This window comes from Ambystoma mexicanum, chromosome 14, assembly GCF_040938575.1.
Source record: "Ambystoma mexicanum isolate Mex_15411 chromosome 14, UKY_AmexF1_1, whole genome shotgun sequence".
Classification (NCBI taxonomy): domain Eukaryota; kingdom Metazoa; phylum Chordata; class Amphibia; order Caudata; family Ambystomatidae; genus Ambystoma; species Ambystoma mexicanum.
The window spans coordinates 155,954,598-155,976,062 of NC_090940.1; the positions used below are offsets into that span (position 1 = coordinate 155,954,598).

Genomic DNA, 21,465 nt, shown 5'->3' on the forward strand with positions numbered 1-21,465 from the left:
GGTACACGATCATACACAGACACTAAAGTGACGCAATTTTGAACTCTGATTATACGCAGACATTAGAGTGATGGAATAGTGACCCACAATTTTAAGCAAACACTGGAGTGATGCAATTGTGAACCACGACTATAAGCAGACACTGAACCGTGATAATAAGCAGACACTGGAGGGTTGTGCGCCACGGTTATTCGCCGGCACTAGAGTGATCCCACCGAGGCCAGCTGCAGTCGTTTGAGGTGTAAAACCTATGTAGCCAGACCCTGGAATGATTATTCTCTGGCCCCAATGGTACTTATGGCAGTGACATATGTCCATATGCAGCTCCCATCTACGCTGCATGAGGTCACGCAGAGCAGAATGACATTAAATGCACCCTACTTTGTTATAGAAGTTTGTGTGACGTTTTCACTATTTTCCTTAAACTCATCGGACCGGATTCCCCAAAAGTAGCGCAAATTAAAGCAGCACAGAGAATGCGTTCGTTTCATTTGCGCTACTTTCAGAAATGCCCAGGTCACCTTATTCTCAAAGGTGCCCGGAGCATCTCAGGAGGGGCTGCGCAGTGGCGCAAATGCGCGCCGTCCAGACCCCTTGCATAAATGAGTGTGTGACAGGATCTCGGCACCCACGTGCTTGCGGGCAGCGCATTTCAATGCAATGGGTCCTTAAAGGAGCAGGCTATGCGATATGCTCGAAAAAACGAAGGAACGAATTCCCACCCCTGTGTGGGGGATGGACGTGCAGGTGTGGCAGCCAATGTTTATGCCACGTCTGTCACACTTCTAAAAAGAATCATGACGGGGTCAGAAATGTTTTGCGCCTTCCACAGGAGCAGGGGAGTGACCCTCATTTCTGCGCATTTAAAAGAGCCTCCTGTTTGTGATTTTTTTGGAGCAAGTGAGAAGTGCCAAAAAAGGTTTTGAAAATCTGGCCCACTGTCTCTATGAAAGCCCTTTATAAGTAGCTGGCTTGCACGCCACGCCCCTTTCAACATTTAACTGTGCTTCTCTGACAATTAAGATGGACCCCCTACTACAAAGTCGCACAAGTACATGCTGTGGCAGGGGGCGCAATGGCGAACGGGCGCATTGACTGTGCCAGTGCTCTGTGTGCCATTGAAACAGATTGCAAGATGGCTTCAATGGCTCTCTGGAAGGCCAAGACAGAATTCAAAACCCTCCCCCTCACCCACACCTACAAGTGAGAGATGGCTCAATGAGTTCTGTGTGCCACCTCTAGGCGCATGTTCGAATCTCAGCAGGGCTGACTCAGCCTTTCATCCTTCCGAAGTTGACTCATTGAGCACCATTATATTAGGTAATGACACAGAGTGCCTCATTACAAGTTTGGCGGTAGCCTTACAAGTTTGGCGGTAGCCTTGCCGGTAAAACTGGCAGGCTGCTGCCAAAGTTGAAATTTTTGCAGGCATCCACGAATGGGCAATTACTGGGTCATTACGGCCCTGCCAGACCCAGTAATTGCCCATTTGCGGGTGCCGGAAAAAAAGGCTCCCCATTCCCATTGAACCACATAGGGCTCAATGGGAATGGGGAGGTCGGATGCACCGGCACGATTCAGAATGGTGCCGGTGCATCCGACATGCTCTGCTCACAGGTGCCGGTACGCCCGCCAGGTCAGACCTGGCGGGTGGGAACGCACCCGCGAGCAGTACTTGTAGTTTTCCGGTCCAGTAACAACGGTACCGGCAAGCTTGCCGGTACCATTGTTACCGGACCAGCAAACTTATAATGAGGCCTAATTGTCAGGATCCACAGGTGAAAGTGAGTTAGAGTGACCCCACGCACAGCATAGATACCAGGAATAGGGAAAAAGTTATTGGGCCTCATTACAAGTGAGGTGGAACGGATTAACGGGACCCGCTAAAGGAGGCGGACCTGTTAAACCCGTTATGCCTCATTACAAGCTCTCCTCGCGGGACACTGTAAGTAACGCCTGGTCAAACCAGGCGTGCTTACCGGGTCCCGCGAGGGGAAGAGGGGGCTGAAATGGGAATGGGGAAGGTCCGGCCCCGGGTTCCTGGAGGGAGGAATTGCAGGGCCCTCCGAACTCGGAATGGCCTGGTAATTCCCCATTCTGGGAACCCGGACCCAGACCCGCACACGATTTTGGCGACAGCCATGCCGCCAATAGCGGCATGGCTACCGCCAAGATTGTAATGAGGCCCATTGTTTTGCATACACCAGACAATGACCAATAGGGGCAGAGAAGCAAAGTCGTGGGCATAGTGATGTAACAAGACTTGATAACGCCTGTGGATGGGACTGAAAAGAGAACCAGACTAGAGTGGACCTGGACCTGTAGTGTAAAGACCGCAGGGAGGGGCATCACACATCCAACTTTTATTAGTGAGTCTTGAGGGTGCTTAACATGAAGGCTCAAGGGATGAACATAAACCAAGATGCAAAGCAAGAGAAAAGAGCATCAGTAAACTTCCATAGAAATGGGGAGAGTAGGAATAATGAATGGAGACCATGGAAGACGTGATAGCTTGTTAGTGGCAGGAGTGTAATTGTTTATTCTTAATACCCAGAGATTTCTAAGCGCGGACGTGAGGATCGGACCTGTGTTGCTTCTTGTCGTCTTGCTTGCAAGGCGAGCGCCTTGCCCCTGAGCTATCCTCCCGAGACATTAAAGATCAGAAAATCATAAACTGCAAGCACATTACCCATTGACCCAGCTTCTCTATGGGAAAGGAGGACCAATGTGGTCTCCCGATGCGAGGCGCTATACATTGCCTACCTATGGCACCCTCTCTGTATAATATAGCTAGCACGCTAAAACCCATACAAGTTGCAAGAGAGGACACATTGAAAAATCCCCAGGAAGCAGGAAAAGGCTGATTGGGGTTCTGTGAAAGAGTGCCAAGGAAATTCTGGACTGGACCTTGGCGTCAGTAATTTTGACAAGTGAACCCAAGCAGAGGCTGGAGATACAGAGAGAAATGGATGCTTAGGGATTGGAAGGGAAGGCTAGAAAAGATAGGAAATAAGCCTCTGACAGCACAGAGCTCTGCAACCCGGAACTAGGAATACTGAGTAAGAATCCCTGCACTAAAAGTGTGACCAAAACAGGCACATGAAATAAACGCAGAAGAGGATCACACTTGATCAAGGATTCAGTGTATTCATACCAGTCAAGAAACAGAACACTGTTTTTTAATGGCTAAAAGCTGCTAACATGAAAGTGAGGCCGTGTGGGAGGCAGAGAAGCACACAGGAATCTACACCAGCCAAGACATTTGCAGTGGCCTCAGTCTGGAGATGAAAGCAAAGGAGAATGAGAAGGGTTTCTGCAAGCAAGCTTCGGGCTGGAAAAGGCATCAGAAGCTTGAAGGCCTGCGAGCAAGAATCGGGCTGGAAAAGGCATCAGAAGCTTGAAGGCCTGCGAGCAAGTGGAAAAGGCATCAGAAGCTTGAAGGCCTGCGAGCAAGATTTGGGCTGGAAAAGGCATCAGAAGCTTGAAGGCCTGCAAGCAGTCTTCGGGCTGGAAAAGGCATCAGAAGCTTGAAGGCCTGCGAGCAAGTGGAAAAGGCATCAGAAGCTTGAGGCCTGCGAGCAAGATTCGGTCTGGAAAAGGCAAGAGAAGCTTGAAAGCCTGCAAGCAAGCTTCGGGCTGGAAAAAGACATCAGAAGCTTGCAAACCAGCATCAGCCAGAAGCTTGAAGGCCTTCAAGCAAGATTCAGGCTGGCAAAGGCATGAGAAGCTTGAAGGCCTGCAAACAAGCTTCAGGCTGGAAAAGGCATCAGAAGCTTGAAGGTCTGCAAGCAAGTTTTGGGCTGGAAAAGGCATGAGAAGCTTGAAGCCTGCAAGCAAGATTCAGGCTGGCAAAGGCATGAGAAGCTTGAAGGCCTGCAAACAAGCTTCAGGCTGGAAAAGGGATCAGAAGCTTGAAAGCCTGCAAGCAAGCTTCGGGCCGGAAAAGGCCTGAAAGACCCGAAGGCCTGCCAACACACTTCCAGGTTGAAGATATGAGAACAAACAAGGGTTCAGGCTACAAATAGCATCAAAGAACCAAGAGCAGAGTCCCTGCAATGAAGCTCCAGCCTGGAAAGACATTAGCGAACTGACAAACTGCAAGCACGCTTCCAGGTGGAAGATGGGACCCCACAAACAAGAGTTTAGGCCAGGAATAGCATTAAAGTACAAAGAGCAGAGACTGTGCAATCAGGCCTCATGCTGGAAACGGCCCCAGAGAACAGAGGACCTGCAAGCAGGCTGCAGGCTGGACACGGCCCCAGAGAACAGAGGACCTGCAAGCAGGCTGCAGGCTGGACACGGCCCCAGAGAACAGAGGACCTGCAAGCAGGCCTCATGCTGGACACGGCCCCAGAGAACAGAGGACCTGCAAGCAGGCCGCAGGCTGGACACGGCCCCAGAGAACAGAGGACCTGCAAGCAGGCCGCAGGCTGGACACGGCCCCAGAGAACAGAGGACCTGCAAGCAGGCCGCAGGCTGGACACGGCCCCAGAGAACAGAGGACCTGCAAGCAGGCCGCAGGCTGGACACGGCCCCAGAGAACAGAGGACCTGCAAGCAGGCCGCAGGCTGGACACGGCCCCAGAGAACAGAGGACCTGCAAGCAGGCCGCAGGCTGGACCCGGCCCCAGAGAACAGAGGACCTGCAAGCAGGCCGCAGGCTGGAAACGGCCCCAGAGAACAGAGGACCTGCAAGCAGGCCGCAGGCTGACACGGCCCCAGAGAACAGAGGACCTGCAAGCAGGCCGCAGGCTGGACACGGCCCCAGAGAACAGAGGACCTGCAAGCAGGCCGCAGGCTGGACACGGCCCCAGAGAACAGAGGACCTGCAAGCAGGCCTCATGCTGGACACGGCCCCAGAGAACAGAGGACCTGCAAGCAGGCCGCAGGCTGGAAACGGCCCCAGAGAACAGAGGACCTGCAAGCAGGCCGCAGGCTCGACACGGCCCCAGAGAACAGAGGACCTGCAAGCAGGCCTCACAGAGGACCTGCAAGCAGGCTGCAGGCTGGACACGGCCCCAGAGAACAGAGGAACTGCAAGCAGGCTGCAGGCTGGACACGGCCCCAGAGAACAGAGGACCTGCAAGCAGGCTGCAGGCTGGACACGGCCCCAGAGAACAGAGGACCTGCAAGCAGGCTGCAGGCTGGAAACGGCCCCAGGGAACAGAGGACCTGCAAGCAGGCCGCAGGCTGGACACGGCCCCAGAGAACAGAGGACCTGCAAGCAGGCCTCATGCTGGACACGGCCCCAGAGAACAGAGGACCTGCAATCAGGCCTCATGCTGGAAACGGCCCCAGAGAACAGAGGACCTGCAAGCAGGCCGCAGGCTGGACACGGCCCCAGAGAACAGAGGACCTGCAAGCAGGCTGCAGGCTGGACACGGCCCCAGAGAACAGAGGACCTGCAAGCAGGCTGCAGGCTGGACACGGCCCCAGAGAACAGAGGACCTGCAAGCAGGCTGCAGGCTGGAAACGGCCCCAGGGAACAGAGGACCTGCAAGCAGGCCGCAGGCTGGACACGGCCCCAGAGAACAGAGGACCTGCAATCAGGCCTCATGCTGGAAACGGCCCCAGAGAACAGAGGACCTGCAAGCAGGCCGCAGGCTGGACACGGCCCCAGAGAACAGAGGAACTGCAAGCAGGCCGCAGGCTGGACACGGCCCCAGAGAACAGAGGACCTGCAAGCAGGCTGCAGGCTGGACACGGCCCCAGAGAACAGAGGACCTGCAAGCAGGCTGCAGGCTGGAAACGGCCCCAGGGAACAGAGGACCTGCAAGCAGGCCGCAGGCTGGACACGGCCCCAGAGAACAGAGGACCTGCAATCAGGCCTCATGCTGGAAACGGCCCCAGAGAACAGAGGACCTGCAAGCAGGCCGCAGGCTGGACACGGCTCAACGTTCATGACTTAGATCGACTCTGATGACTCTCACACCCTTCAGTCTTCTTCTACTTTCACCAACTCTCCATTCAACCATCTCTACTTGTCTTACTGCAGTCCAACCCTGGATGTACTCTCATTTTTTACACCTAAATACTTCGAAAAATGAAATCCTATCCCCCCTGTCTCCTTCTATTTATTTTCCTCCATCTCTCTCCCTGCCTTCTGCCACTCGCACTCTAGATGTTGTCTTTGACTCATCCCTCTCCTTTATACCACACATTTCTAATATTGAAGCTCCTGCAGGTTTCAGCTTTACAACATCCACAAAGCGTGGCCTTTCCTCACTTTTCACGTCACTAAATCACTCCTTTCTTCACTTGTCTTTTCCATCCGTGACTATTGCTCTTCTGTTCTTATTAGCCTTTCGGTCTATGAACTTATCCCATTCTGCTCTATTTTCAACACTGCTAGCCGCACCCTTGCGGTCCTTCTCCTTGCACATTGATTAGTCCTTCCCTCTGTGCTGTCTCCTGGTTTTCATTCGACCGTCGGATACTCTTCCACTTTCTTTGTATTGTATTCAAGAGCCCCTCCTTATCTTTCTTCTTTGCATTCTTTTTACACTCCATCTTGTCCTCTTGGATCAGAATCCCAGTTATTCCCCTCTGTCCCAAATCCATCCTGTGCACACTCTCGCTTCCGCTCTTTCTCTCTCCTCACCCCTAAACACTGGTACTCACTCCCATCTCGACATCAGATCTTCCTCCGCCCTCCATCTTTTCCGTTCTCATCTTAAATCTTTCTTTCTCAAAACTTACGCTTAATATCTCCTCCTACTTGATACTCTGCAACGTTCATTGGCTCTCATCTCGTTTGACTTGATTTTTTATTTTTATTATCATTCTCTTTTCCTGTTACATGGAATGGTACCGTCCTTATCTTGAATGTAGCACTTTGGTGAAAACAATTTATAAATAAAATACCAGCAAAGCTTAATGCTGTCAGGGCGCACAATCTGCACCACCAATATCGGCCAAATACACGGTATGGGGCTAGCTGTGCCGGCTAGGGGCATGAATGAACTACACCTCCCAACATGCTTTGCGGGAAGCCACACAGGATATAGCCATGGGCAAACAACTGGACCCTCGCTCTGTAACAAGTGAGCCCCTCCTTGTTGGCCATTCTGTGCCACGAATACCTGTATTCTGCAGCCATTTTGGTTGTGTTTCCCTTGCTCCTTCTTCCTGTGCCCTTCACTCTCCCTTCCTCTACCACTGTGTCTCTCCCTCTCCCCCGCCTCACAATTTTCTGGAGCAAAAGGCTTGTAATTGAGCTCATGTGCATACTGTGAAAAACCTGATGTTGTTCTCGCACCTACTCCCCCAGGAACGTCCATTCAGGTGGCCAGGGAAGGGCCATCACTTTTGGATCCACATCCTGGGGGTGGACAAGCAAGGGAGGATCACCTGAGTGGGGGCTCACGGGGGAATGGGCGGTGAATACCCAAAAGCGATACCTGGTATTCCCCTCTCCCAATTATACACCAATCCACTCTCCCTCAGCCTTAATGGGGTATTTCCAATCACACCCCATCTCCCCCAATGCCAATACCAAGATGTACTGGGACGAAGAAGAGGTGATCCAGAGCAATGATGATTACCCAGAGAAACAATTTAGGAATACAAAGTGAGGCCTACCATGTAACACCTTTGAACTGTCTCACTAATAGAGTAAGGCAAGGCCATGCACTTTTCCCGAATTGTGCACACCTGACTCCAGTTGCCTCCACTGAGGACTATAAAAGGTGTAGTTCTGCACAGGTGAATGAGCAAGCTGGAGATGCAGTGTGGAGCACGGCAGCCAAGCAGCAGAAGGAAGCAGTGAGGAAGACTGGGGGAACCTGGAGAAGAACGGAGTGCCAAGACGCTGACCCAGTATTCCAGAGGGGGTGCAGCATGGCTAGGGATCTGTGTCTCTAAGGAGTCGGAGTAAGATACTCAACTGCAAGCTGCCGGGCGTGCTTAAGGAACTGCTCATTCCTTTAGGATGTGTGCCGGTCCCAATGGTGTCAGAGGGACAGGCGGAGAGACCCTGACCTCAACCCAAGCAACTAGAGGAAGACAGCTTGCCAGCGTCGCGCTTAACGGTGAGTTTCATGAAAAAAGGAAAAGAGAAACTCTGTAGCGTGCGGGTGGCTGGAGCAGAATTGAAATGTTGCTGCAAGTAGTATGAAAGTAAAAAAAAGTTTAAAATTAAGCATATTGCAAGTGTTGTGAAAGGAGACGGAAAGAAAGCAAGGTTTAATGCGCTAGAGGGCATGTTAAAAAGGAGAAATTAACTTTAAAAGTGAAAAGTGCTAGAAAGCAAACAGAGAGTGCAAGCAACCCGAAAGCAAGAAAGGAAAGGAGTGCAAGCGATCCAAAAGCCAAAAGGGAAAGGTGCAAGTGTGCACAACAAAGTGAGAAGTGTGTAAGAGGCACAGTAAAGAGAAAAGGAGCAAGAAACGGGTGCGAGTGTGCAAAAGTATGAAAGGCATGGAAAGTGTGAAAAAGGGTGCAGGAAACCCCAACACAGGAAAGTTAAGAGACTTGTGAAAGTAGAAGAAAAGGAAAGGGGTTATTCATCAAGTGGTCGCGCTAAGGAGGAGGAAAGAGCCTGGTGTTCTCGAAAGTCTCCAATACTGCCCCTGAAAGAACTGTGATTAACAAAGTGCACATCCTGACAAGCGGCACATTTGTGTTATATAAAAGGGGCCTAGCTTGGGGACGGGAACCCTGAGAGGCCTACAAAGTTATTGGAAGCTGGACTTTTGTGTGTTGCATCAAATGCACCTAAGCTTGGGAAACTGAACCCTAAGAGGCGCAATAAGGTTGAATACTTATTTTGTTTGAAACTTGGAAGAATTGAAGCTTGGGGAAGGGAATCCCAAGGAACCAGAGACCTTGAAAGTTGTTTGAAAATATTGCAAGAACCCTGTGAAGAAAGTTTCATGAACAGCCCTTTTTGATTGTACACATTTATATGATATTGGCAGAACTAGACACAGTGGGAAAACCACCTGAAACCAGCCTTGGTTTATATTTCTTTTTGGAACCACTATTTTCTTTTCTTTTAAGAAGACTTCCTACCACATTGTTGTCAAAGAGTGAGGGCAAGCATAGGTTTAGATGGATGGATTTTTGTTTTGGACTTGCAGACATCGACAGCCCTTAGAAACATCAGTTGAGGGAATAATCCCTTTAGAGTTGGGGCCAGTTAGGTATTACACCAAACCTAAAATAAAGATTTTCAAACTGTTACTTTTGAGCCTGTGTCGCTCTTGATACCATGCCTGTCTCACAATACCTACAATGCCTTGCTCATGTGGCTTTGAACTGAAGGTGAAGGTCCAGTGATGGTTACTGGATGTCGCTTTGGCATGTGTGACTTAGCCCAAACGAATTATTAGGAAATGCGAAACGCGTCATCTTTTTTTCCCACAATTCGATACATAAAATGTCTGTGTTACTATCCATTCACGGTCTTGCCTCTATTTATTGTTCTCTTCAGTCCTTGGATTGCGGTCCGGCCGCTCTGTGGCTTTTACTCTCTTTTCTTGCTGTATATTGCACAGTGCGTACCGCTTGGACCAGTACAGTTTTCTTTAAAGGCTTTGGTTTCTGACGTAGGTTGTCCCATTTACTCTGTTATGGGCTTCCCAGCATCCTCCGGTGGTGCAGCGCCGACAGGTGTGAGTTTGTTCGCACCTGCAGGAGTTGGTGTTCCGTTGTGCCTGCATTTGGAAGTGATGTGGTCTGTGTCGGAGGACACAGATTGCTGTGATCCAGGTAGGTGCTGCGTGCTACCATTCATTCCTGATTTGTATGCACAAGGTATTATCGCTCACTCTCTCCTCACCAGAAAAAACTGTGCATTCTTTCTGCCATTGAGCTATTGTAGCCTTTTCTGTGGCGACAAGGTCTTTTTTGGGCATCTGTTTCTTTATCAGTAATCATGGCAAATCCTGACATGCCGGGTACTAGGGAAGCAGCAAGTCTGCTCCAGGCACTAAATCTTTTCAATGAGCAGCACATTGTTTTGACCACACTTGCACTTACAACCAACAAACCCACAGAAGCAGTCATCAGTAAGGAGTTGGCACTTATTAGGGAACTTGAAAACCACCCAAAAAAAAGAGGTTTCCAAATTGGTAGGAGGATCATTCACTCCAGAACTATCTTGACATTGGACGGATCCCCAGAGATTTGCGCATAATGACGACTCCATCGTTTGAACATCAAGATTCTGCAATGCTTGAGATATGGGGTCAGGCCAGCACTGAATGCTCTGCTAGGTTTATGACTATTTTGGTGAAATTTGCAAAGTCAGACCGCGTGGAATTATTAAAAATCATAGAGGGGGTTACAGATCAGTTAAAAATGATACCTCCTACTGAAGAAGGCAACAAACATGGATCCAAGATCGATACAAGCTTGGTTTCCTGTGAGGAAGTAATAAAGCAGCGTAAACATAGAAAATTCATTCAACACAAAAACGATTATGATACTGGGAGGGTTTACACTTTTGCCAAACATTTTGATATTTAACGCAATGCATCCAGGCCTCAGTTGGGACTTTGTAAATCCAACCCTCCAGTGGTAACATCTTCGGAATCAGATGTCTCGAATTCTGAGAGTGATGTACCCATTATTAAGATGAATTTTTTTGACGAAATGAGGGGGTGTTCCCAAAATATTGTAAAGGCTTATAAATGTGGTGCCATTTGACGAATCTACACAAAAGTTTGCAAAAACATTTTAGATCTAGGTATAAATGTGTCTGTAACGTTTGGTGGGATTTTGTTGAGAGGGGGCTAAATAAGAGGGGGTTTCAACATTTTTAAATGGATTATAACGTTGACGTTTGATGAATGTGGGCAAAGGATTCCAGAAAGATTTTAGACCCAAGCTTGAATGTTTGTGTAAAGTCTGAATGGGTTTTGTCAAGTGGGGGCTAAGTTATACGACTATTGTATGTACATACATTTTGACACTTTTTAAAAATTGAAACATGGGCGGATTTCCAGCAAACTCATGTAAGGAGCATTGGTAAGGACCTTAAAGCATGGTTTTGAAAATGTGCCCGTGTATTACATTTTTGACAAGTGTTGTAATGTAGGTACAAAAAATAGTGATATACTTTTGGTGACTGAGGTACAGCCTGTGGCCAGGGGCAGTGGCCAGATTGTCCGGGTCATGGCATAAGGTCATGACCCGGACAATCTGGCTACTGGTCATGACCACGAGGGATGACAAATGGGGTTAAAGTGGCCATGTCCATCTGGGACCGGCTATGTGGTAAAGTTATTCGAAAGTGGCATAGGTTTGAAAGGGAAATAAAATTGTGCTTGTTGTAATATGGTCATAGGGTTCTCTCTTCGCCTTCAGCAGACTGCCATGGAAAGGGAAGAAGGGCTCTGTATGCAGCCATGCCTTCCCTTTCCATGGTGGCCATCTTGGAAAAGGATTTTCCTTCCTACACGGGACGCCGGAGGCATCCCGTGTAGGAAGAAAAATCCTTTCTTTTCTTTAGCACCCTGGGTTACCGCTTTGGGAACCCGGGGTGCTAATGGTCTTCATCCCCCATTGCAGGGGTTGGAACGGGGGATAACGGTCCAGAGCCCTCATTATCCGCCCTCACTTCGCTTGGGCCGATAATTTAGGCTGCCGGCCCATTATCCAAAGCCATATTATTCCCATTAGCATAAAATAAAATGCTAATGGAAATATTGGAAAATCTTATTGAGTCTATGTACTTTACTGAGAAATGTAAAGTAGATGAAGTCTATAAGATTTTATTTTTAGTTCTATTTTTTAACTGTGAAAGGTGGTTCCTAAAGGAACCCTCCTTTTGTTGTGGTTTGATGTATTTTTTTTTGCATGAGAGGTTACAACCTAAGGGGGGGAGTGAAATGAGGAAAGAGGCCCCAAGCACTATTATGGAGGGGCAGGTGGACAGGGGAAGATGTTGTGCGTGTGTTACTTCTATGGTAGGGACAGTGTTTCTCATGCTCCTTGATTCCAGCTTCCAAAGCACTTCAAAATTGCTTCGCCCTGCAGGGTGCTGTGTTGCAGTATATACAGAGGAAAGTTGTCTTCGAAAGATATGGATCAACAGCCTCTTTTATTGCTTGCAAGGTAGCTCCTGTGATTTTGTGTCCCAAGTATGCTGTGTGGTTACAGTATTGGTTGAGGAAGATGAGGTGGAGGAAGACAGCCTACTACTTGCTAAGAAAAGAACAACCTTTCTGAGAGCATTGCGATGGTTGGATTTGGTGTGGCGGTGCATGGAGGTGGTCCCCTAGGAGTAATGTCCAGGTAGTCTGCGACTTAGTACAAAGTTGAACTCTGTGCATTTCACTTTGGTAGCATTAGCCTTTGATATATTCCCAACAATGGTAAAGAACTGCCCCACCCATGATTCTCTCTGGTTGCTAGAGTTAGGCACCTCCTCTACCTCATGTTTTTGGTCATCTTCATTGTCTTTGGAAGTACTGCACTTTTTCTGTTGTGTAGGTCCTCCAGCTGGTGGTGGTTGCCCTTGGGGAGGAGGGTTTGGCAATAGCTGATGCCATCTTAAAGATAAATAGCAGTTTTGCTAATATTCTTTCAAGTGTGTGCTTTGTACTAGATTGTTAATTGATAATTAGTAAGTTTAGGTGTAGGAGCTGTGCAAGGGTACATTTTGAGTTGAAAGTTCCTAGAGCAGTAGAAAATGCAGTTCCAAACTGTCCTCGAAGCACAGACACGATTGCGAAGTGTGGACGAGTTTGCGGACACGCCATCATGCCGCGCGCGAGTGCATTGTCACGTGGCACTGTCCCGAAGGTCCGTGATGACTTCAGACATTCGTGGACGTCAACGGACGCAAAAACAGTGGGAAAAGTTGCAAAAGGTGTAGAGAAGTGTTAAAAAGGATGCTAGAAGGTGGGAAATGCAGAGTTTTAAGGTGAAACTTTGTAAATTGGACAACAATTTTGCTATATTGGGGTAAGTATGATATTAGTAAGTTGTAGGAAAATAGCATGCACTGGTAAATAACCCATGAAATTCACTGAAAACACTTTGTAAAAGGGACATTATGGTTAAGTTGCACTAATAAAATCTATAAAATTCACTGAAAAAACATTGTTAAAGGGACGTTATGGTTACAAGTAAAACCGAAAAACCTCAGTAATTCGCCAGTTATGGTAAGCTTAGCAACCATAAATCGTGCCAATACCATGCACTGGTAAGACTAACAGCCAGGACATCATATATGGCATCACAAATGTCATGGATGACATCACTGATGACATCACATATCTGGGCCACTTGTTTTTGTTCACTGTCAGAGTATTACAATTCAAAAGGTGTTATATATCTAGATGTTAACCATGTCATATGTTCTTAAAGTACTTTTCTTAGGGTTTGGTCTCAGCTCATGGTGCACAATAAGCAGGCCTCAAGCACACACTTCATTTGTATACATGAAGATAAACTTTAATATTATTAACATTTTCTGATGATGCTGTTTCTTTCTTCCATACTAGGTTCCCTGTATTTGCCTCTGATTTGTATGCATTGAGGGTCTTCATATGTATTGTTTGTACTAGCACAAGTGTGTGGTAAGTCTTGAATTGTTAACTAGTTATAACATGTTTAACATTACTCAAAACTCTGATAAGGTAGCATTCATTATTGTACTATCCAAAATTACAAGATTATAAATGTTGTACTTCTATGGTGCATGCTGCAGCCATTGCCTATGTTTATGCATGATTAGGTTCCTGCATTAACAACAACACTCAAATACACACTTTCTGTATTTTTTGTATCTGCTTAGAATCACATGCTTTGCACAGGCCACCATCTAGTGCTTTGTTTGAAGTATTGCATATTTATTTCGAAATTAGAAAACGGGGCTTTCACAGGGTCGTTCCTGTCCCACTATACCTACCCTATGTGTACAGGGACCTAAAAGTATTGTGTGTGGTATTGTTTTTCTGCCCCTTCTAGTAAGGGACTGGTCTGTAGAGGTGCTATATCACATCACTTAAGTGGCAGACGATGTTTTCTTTCAGTTCAGGGTTCGGTTCATGTGACCAAGTGAGTTGACAGCACTAAAGAGATGTGCTCAAGATTAAACAGCTGCACATATGTGGCCAATAAGATAGGAATTACATGACACGAGCACTGAGAACCAGCCTAGCACATGTGACACAGAATACTGACCTTGATTGCCACCTGGAGAGGGTTGGGGTCACCTGCCATCCCTACCACTGTCCCCTCATAAACCTCTCCAAAAGCACCATGCCCCAGGGCCCTGTAGAGAAATGGAACAGAATGAGGGTCAGGCTAATAGTCCCTTTGCTGGCGCATTCTTCAGTTTGTATTAATGCAAGCTCTTCTCTTGCTCACATGCATGAGCACCTGCATTACCACAACCGCTCAAACACATATTTTACAAAAAGCACATCACTGATTATATGGAATTAGCAGTACCTTTTTGGAAAATAAATGATTCTGATCTATTGCTGATTAAAGTAGGAGCAATCTTATTGTGACTAGACATAATCATTTTAACGACAAATGCAGTTGACTCCTAGTTCTGCACTGGGATGATATTGTTGTATAATCTTTATCAGAAATATTTGGGTGCTCAAAATGGTGATCCCAAACTCATGGGAGAACTTTCAGGGGTGTTATAGATTGGCCAATTATTTTTAGATTTGATCTGATATTTAATTCTGAAGGCATGGGAGTCACGGAATGATGAAAGGAGTGTCTACCCTAGAGATTGGGTGAGGGAATTGGAGTGTATTGTCTATTTGGATTCTGGGAACCCCTCTGCCCGTGCAATGTCTGAAAGTTCTAATTCACAGTGCCTTGCCAGAGAGGGGAGATGTTCCTACAAGGGGTCTCTTCAAGCTCACTTAGGATAGTGCTACACCGGAGAAGTGAGATGCTCTGATGTTCCTATGAGGGATCTCATTAATATGCCTTAGGGAATTGCCTTACCAGAGAAGGGAGATGTTCCTATGAGGGATTTCCTTTATCTCCCCTTTACTAAATTGCCTTAGAGAGAAGGGAGAGATTCCTATGAGGAATGTCCTTTATTGCCCTTAGGATTTTCCCTTACCATAGATGTTTCTAAGAGGGATCTCCTTTGGCTCACTGAGGAAAGTACCTTAGCAGAGAAGTGAGGCTTTAGCGCATTTAGGGTATATCAGGAGAAGGGATTTGATTCTATGAAGGTTTTCCTTTATCTCTGTTAGAGTAGTGCCTTACCTGAGAACAGAAATGTTTCTATGAGGGATCTCATTTTTATGCCTTAGGGAATTGCCTTACCAGAGAAGGGGGATGTTCCTATGAGGGATTTCCTTTATCTCCCATAGCAAATTGCCTTATGAGAAAGGAGAGCTGTTCCTATGAGGAATGTCCTTTATCTCCCTTAGGGATATCTCTTACCAGAGATGTTCCTAAGAGGGATCTTCTTTGGCTCACTGAGGGACGTACCTTAGCAGAGAAGTGAGATGGTTGTATGAGGGATATCATGTAGTTCGCTTTGGGTATTGCCTTTCGGGAGAGGGGATATTTTTCTATGAGGATTTTCCTTTATCTCCCTTAGGGTATTCACTTCATAGAAGGGACGTGTTCCTATGAGCGATATCCTTTAGCTCGCTTAAAATAGTGCTTTTCGTGAGAAGGGATATGTTCCTATGAGGATTTTCTTTTAGCTTGGAAATGGTAGTGCCTTCACATAGAAGGAACATTTTCCTACAAGGTATCTCTTCAAGTTCACTTAGGGTAGTGCCTTAAGGGAAAAGTGAGATGTTTCTATGAAGGATCTCTTTTACCTCCCTTAGATTAGTGCTTTAGGAGAGAAAGGAGATGTTCCCATGGGGATCTCCTTTAACTTATTTAGGGCTGTGCTTTACTGGAGAAGGAAGATTATCCTACGAGGGATCTCCCTTAGCTCACTTAGGGTAGAGACTTACCGCAGAAGGGAGATGTTCTTGCGAGGTATCTCCTTTAGCTCACTTAATGTAGCTGCCTTTCCCGCAAAGCAGTAGTTAGGGTTGTAGTCTGTCATGATAGTGGACGTTCGGATTTTACTCAGTTTGTACTCTGAGCTTTGCAGTCGAATACGTGCTCCCTCAAGCTGCTGCTTCTTGCGGTGATAAACTGAGTGATGAGTGATTGTTTATCCAGATTGCAGTGATAAAGGAGGGACAAAGGGGGAAAGCATAAAGAAAGGACTTAGATCAGAACCACGTGGTATCTCAACATCGCTAAACAACCAAGACATGCAACTGTGGGCGCGGCAAAGACTGACATATCAAATTCGTCTTACCAACTGACAGGCCGCCACAAGTGAAGATCACACCAAGTATTACCGTCGCAGTGACCACTGACAGGATAAGGGGGATGGGGAAGTGCTCCTCCAAGTCTGGCTCTTAAAAACAAAAGGCAAACAAGACAATGGTCACTAAAGTCTAACTAATGAGCAATCGTTTCAAAAGCTGCTGAAAGCATCATTTTCTAAAACCCTGCAGAAAACTCGCTGCCGGAGATACAGATCAAAGACAAAAGTAGAAATTTAAAAAAGACTGCGTTGCCCAGGAATCTCTGTGAGAGAGACTCCGACCGCTTACCTCCATCCAAAAGGAAAACCATTTTGATGTCAAAATGAGTATGAAATTCATAAAGAAATTCCACTCTTATGAATATTAAAAACATTCACCACGATCACTACATATGTGTTTGTAGCACATCAGTAACAAGCAGATGTTGGCCTGGCCATAACCTGGGCATTTGTCCATATTTGTACCAACATGTTTGCTCATTCCAATCGCCACCCTTCTTACCCCATCAAGGAAAAAGGTGTAGAATGAGACATTCTTTCTTTGTTGGCATAAAAGGCAGCAGATTTATTTTCACAACATTGTTTATAACTACCAAATTCAAAATATTGCAAACTAAACTTTGTGAAAATAGTTTTGAAGGTGCAGCGACCAGCCGACTGCTCTGTGTCCAAACCTTGCTTCCCCCTTTCCCAACCAAGTCCACTTTAGGCCAAAGCTCCCTCAACCATTATTGTCTGAGCCCCGCCTGCCCTTGCAGGTGTTCCTGGGCTGGGGGAGTGCCGTTTTGTCGGTGGAAGCTGAGTCCTCATCAATACCTCCAGCACCCCGCCGCTTAGGCTCCCAAGGGGCGCTGGTCGCGAGAAGAGCGAAAACCCTTCCTGCTTTTCCACAGCTTGTTAGTAGTCTGCATCTTGCCACTGGTCACCAAAATACTGCCACGCCAAAGGTGGGTCCACACCCATTGTGGCTCCCCCTTGCCTTCTCTTATAATTCCAGCATTTTTGTGTATAAATCCCAAATGAACAGATCCATGCCTGCCAAGGACAAATGCACTCTGTCCTTCACATAGTATTCCGGGGATTTTAAATTGATCAGACTGTGCCTGACCTGCGGGAAACCCTTGTCCCTGCAGAACTTAGCCATTGCCTCGATTAACTAACAAGGCCCATGCCTGACCTGAGAGGAGCCTCCACCCCTGGAAAATGTGGCTGTTGTGCCATTTAACTTTCTCTTCGATTTTTACTTCCCGACTGTCCATACTGCAGATCACTCCTTGGTTATATTAATAACCGTTGGATCCACTCAACATCTTAGTAATAAAACCATTAATCTAAGTCACACTTTGTTTACCTTATTAATCCTTGGTTCCAAAACCTCCTGTGATAAAACCTGTCTCTTTACGCGGCACCCAGCCGACTGAATCACGCTTGTCATACTTTCCCCTCACTTTGTTCCCCTCCACGTTGTATTAGGCCAAAATCTCCCCAACCAAAATTCTAATTTCTCTTCCTGCCCTTGCCGGAGACCATGTGCTGGAGGAGCGGCGTTTCCGACGGGGTAGCCGACCTTTAATTCATTTATTAAAGCCCCCCTCGCCGCTGGGCTTCAGGGGGAGGCTCCCCACCTGGAGGGGCAAAAAAAATCCTCTGGTTGTTGCCAAGCTCCCTTATTGCCTGGTGAGATAAAATTTTTACTTCTTTCGGAATAACCACCATCTTCATTTGTCATGTAGGCCCCAGCAGCCCTACCCGAAACCTCTGCGGACTGCCTGCCCTTGCAGGAGTTTACTGGGCTGGAGGAGTACCGCTCATGACCGGGAAGAGCTGCGCCATCCATCTTTAAAATAGACCTCCTTCCTTCTATTCCTTATGTAGGCTGCAAAGCTCCTCAGCCATATCCCAGCGGACTGCCTGCCCTTTAACGAAAACTGGTCCTCACGAGCTGCGTCCTTTTGCGGCAAGGTGATGTTCCTGGGAGCCAAAACCAGGTGGCTTATAAGCCTCCTGGCCCACCCTTTTCCTTTGTGCCGTTCACAGGCATTTTCGCCCGTTTGGTGGGGTTCCAGCCCCTCAGCTTCCCGGGCTTGCCTAAACTCCTCCCCCCCTTACCCAGGGGGGAGGGAGAGGAGGACGACGCTGCCCTGTTATTTGGGTGCCTCCTTCATGCTTTCGTCGACACCTCCGATCTCACTGAGGAATATTTTGGAGCATTTGGAGGCGGGGGGGGGGGCAGAGAGGGCAGGAAGGAGCCCAACCACACTGCCAGAAAGTACCCCATGCCAGTGAAAAGTTAAGGCTTCCTTTCACGCGGCTGCCTGTACGTAAACGTGTGTTCCATTGCAAGCGGGGTTTCTGTCACTTGCAGCTCCATGGGTGATGTTTTCAGGCAAGGGGCTTTTTTCCCTGTGCTGCTGTTAGCTCCTAACCCCCTGCGACCCTCAGAAGACCCATCCCCTTCCCATACCTCTCCGGCTGCCAAGCAGAAGCTGTAAGCCTGTGCCCCACCACTGGGCCTTCACAAGTACTTCTCTATTTATCGGCTCTTTGTGTTTGACAGATCATTTCAAGGGTATCAGGTAATATTATCCCCACCAAAAATATCGCCGTACATATGGTCGTCGGGAACGGCCATAGGCGATATTTTTGGTGGGGATAATTTATGGGGTAAATGGATGGGGGGGTTGCGGGGGTGTCCCCCGCTCCCTTTTAAAATATATGGGGGTTGCGGGGGTGTCCCCCGCAGGTTCCATGGGGTAATATTGCCGTAAAAATATGGCGACATTTTTGTATGGCGATATTTTCACGGCGATATTATCACATGGAACCATTTAAAGTGGAGGGCTATTTAGAAGTGATGGCTCATTTCACAGGCTATTGTTTTCCCCAGTGCGTCAATCCGATTGCTTTGTGTTTTTGTGTGCTTCTACCAGTTACTTCCTGCCTCCTGCCCTGGGGAGAGGGTGGTGGACCCTTCCCTGCTGTGTATGTGATCCCCAGAGCAGTCCATGGTGAGAGGGATTGGGGTAGGCGTTCTTCAACTGTAGGAGCAAGGACACTGTCCATCTTTTCAATCCCTAGCTATCTCACAGAGAAGAAGTGAAGGGAATGACACACTTTAGACTGTGAATTTACTGCATGCAGGCTGCCGACCCGCATTAGTCATAAAGCACCTTGGGATAGGACGTCTTCTTTCAGTTTTTGTATTCATTTTTAGTTTTGGCTGGTATGTGGTTGTAATAATCATAGATACATTGGTACAAAGCTGTACTTGATTTAAACGTTTAAAAAAGGTTAACATAGCCAAAAAGCATTTACAAGCCCCCATACAACCTCTTTTTAATTTTGGCTATTAGGTGGCGCTGAAAGCGCTACCTATACAGCCGAAACTGTTGTCATTAAAATAAGAGCTTTAACTTGAGAGCTGGAAATAGAGGCTTTGGATGCAGGTTGACATATGGGGATGGATTCCTGTAGTTTGCCTATGTGTCCAACACATTTAACGGCCATTGCTAAGTGCAATCTATTGGTTTTTCCTCCCATTGGCACCCATCTCCATGCACAACACACCGCTTTTTGCACTCTTTGGCTTTTTGAACTTCTACTGTGTGGTGAATTTGTCAGCCATTTTCACTTCCAAAATGGCAGCAGCCATCTGTTAATGTTATCTTAAAGTAATTTGACTTGATTTATGCTTTAAAAAAATATTTTCGGCAGCTTTCAAGTCATGTTACACATTTTACAGTATTGTTTATTAAAAATGAACAAGACACTGTAATAGTTTAGTTTGGGTTTAAAATGGCTGTTAAAATGTAGATCTAGTGACTTGTGGGGGATTTTTGATCTAAGGAGTACCTGATTGGCTGTGCAGTTAGTGCTGTGATTGGATGTGCAGTGTATGTTTGTTTGTCCAAGTAAGCCATTTTGTTTCTGATAAGCCATAGCTGAAAGCTATGTGTTTTGTTTACATTTCTTAATTTTTGTTAACTTATGTTGGTGACATTGAATTTCGTTTTACTAACGTTAGAAATATGTGCGGGCGGCAGATTAACGTTGTTAACCCACCGCCGGCACCTATTTGCTATGTCAGTGACACGAATTTAATGTCCGCGGCGGTTTGGCTTTCCTGATGCCACCGACTTTCACTTTGTTTTACTAATGTCGCAAACATGTCCCAGCGGCAGATTAATGCTGTTAACCTGCCACCGGGGCCTATTTGCAATGGTAGCTAAACTATACACTAAAGCGGGGAAGGGTCCATAAACGTTATTTTCCATCCAATGAATTTCAGAACTGCTAAAAGCTTTGGTGAATCAGACTGTTAGTGTACCATTGCACTCTGCCATAGGCAAACATTCCTTCAGTTATTTAGATGTTTTCTTAGAGAAAGGAAATTCAAGTAAGTAAGGTGGTAGTTGTATGAACATTATAAAGCGATTAGTGAATGTTAATTAAGCAGGCGTTTTTCAAGTGAATACTTGTGGACATGATATGAATAGCATTTCTCAAAAATACAGATTTCTTGCAACGCCTAAGCCTGAATCACAGAAGCCTACAAAACACGCTCAATGTATCTATACCTTCTCAACGTTACCTACTGAACCTTTCCTAGGATACAGAGTGCGATTTAACATTCCTCCCGATGCAAAGAGAATGAGGTGTATGTGTTCATGAATTTCCTTTTGTGCAAACGTGATAGGGCTGCACAGGCGAGTTGCTCATGCTAATGGATGGTGAAAAGGTAAAGCTTTATTCCTGGCCCTGTGCAAATTGGCTTGCTCCATTATTCACAAAAAGAAATTCAAATGAAATTGTCAGGCAGTTCACTATTGCACTAGTATGCCCATTTTGAGCACAAGGATTGTGTAATCCGGGGAAACATTATGCACATGTAATAACTTCCATTTACTGGGCCCTTCATCTCCCCACCCTATTGCACAAATCACACTTGCACAGGGACCATTTATTGAAGTGCAGCTGGGCATTTTTTGTCTTTTTGCACATAGGCATATTTTTAGTTTGGGGTATACGGTGGCGCTTTAGCGCCACCTAGAAGCCGAAGTTAATGCATGCTACAGCTAGGGGGAGATTGCATATGAGAATGGCCACACAGCATGTAGGTGTTGTTTGATGATTTAACCACCCATTGACTGACCATGGTCATGCTGATCCCTACGGACATTCCCACCCACGTCCTGC

The 21,465-nt window shown here is 46.9% G+C and overlaps 1 protein-coding gene across 1 annotated transcript in view; it reads right to left on the reverse strand.

Annotated features, from left to right (window-relative positions):
- LTK (leukocyte receptor tyrosine kinase) overlaps nucleotides 1-21,465 on the reverse strand; it is a 621,554-nt gene that overhangs the window by 56,676 nt on the left and 543,413 nt on the right. Inside the window, exons 19-21 of the mRNA XM_069638785.1 lie at nucleotides 16,258-16,359; nucleotides 15,902-16,088; nucleotides 14,136-14,226 (exon numbers count right to left, since the gene is read on the reverse strand). Coding sequence (XP_069494886.1) covers nucleotides 14,136-14,226; nucleotides 15,902-16,088; nucleotides 16,258-16,359 — 380 coding nt within the window. The remainder of the gene's footprint in view (nucleotides 1-14,135; nucleotides 14,227-15,901; nucleotides 16,089-16,257; nucleotides 16,360-21,465) is intronic.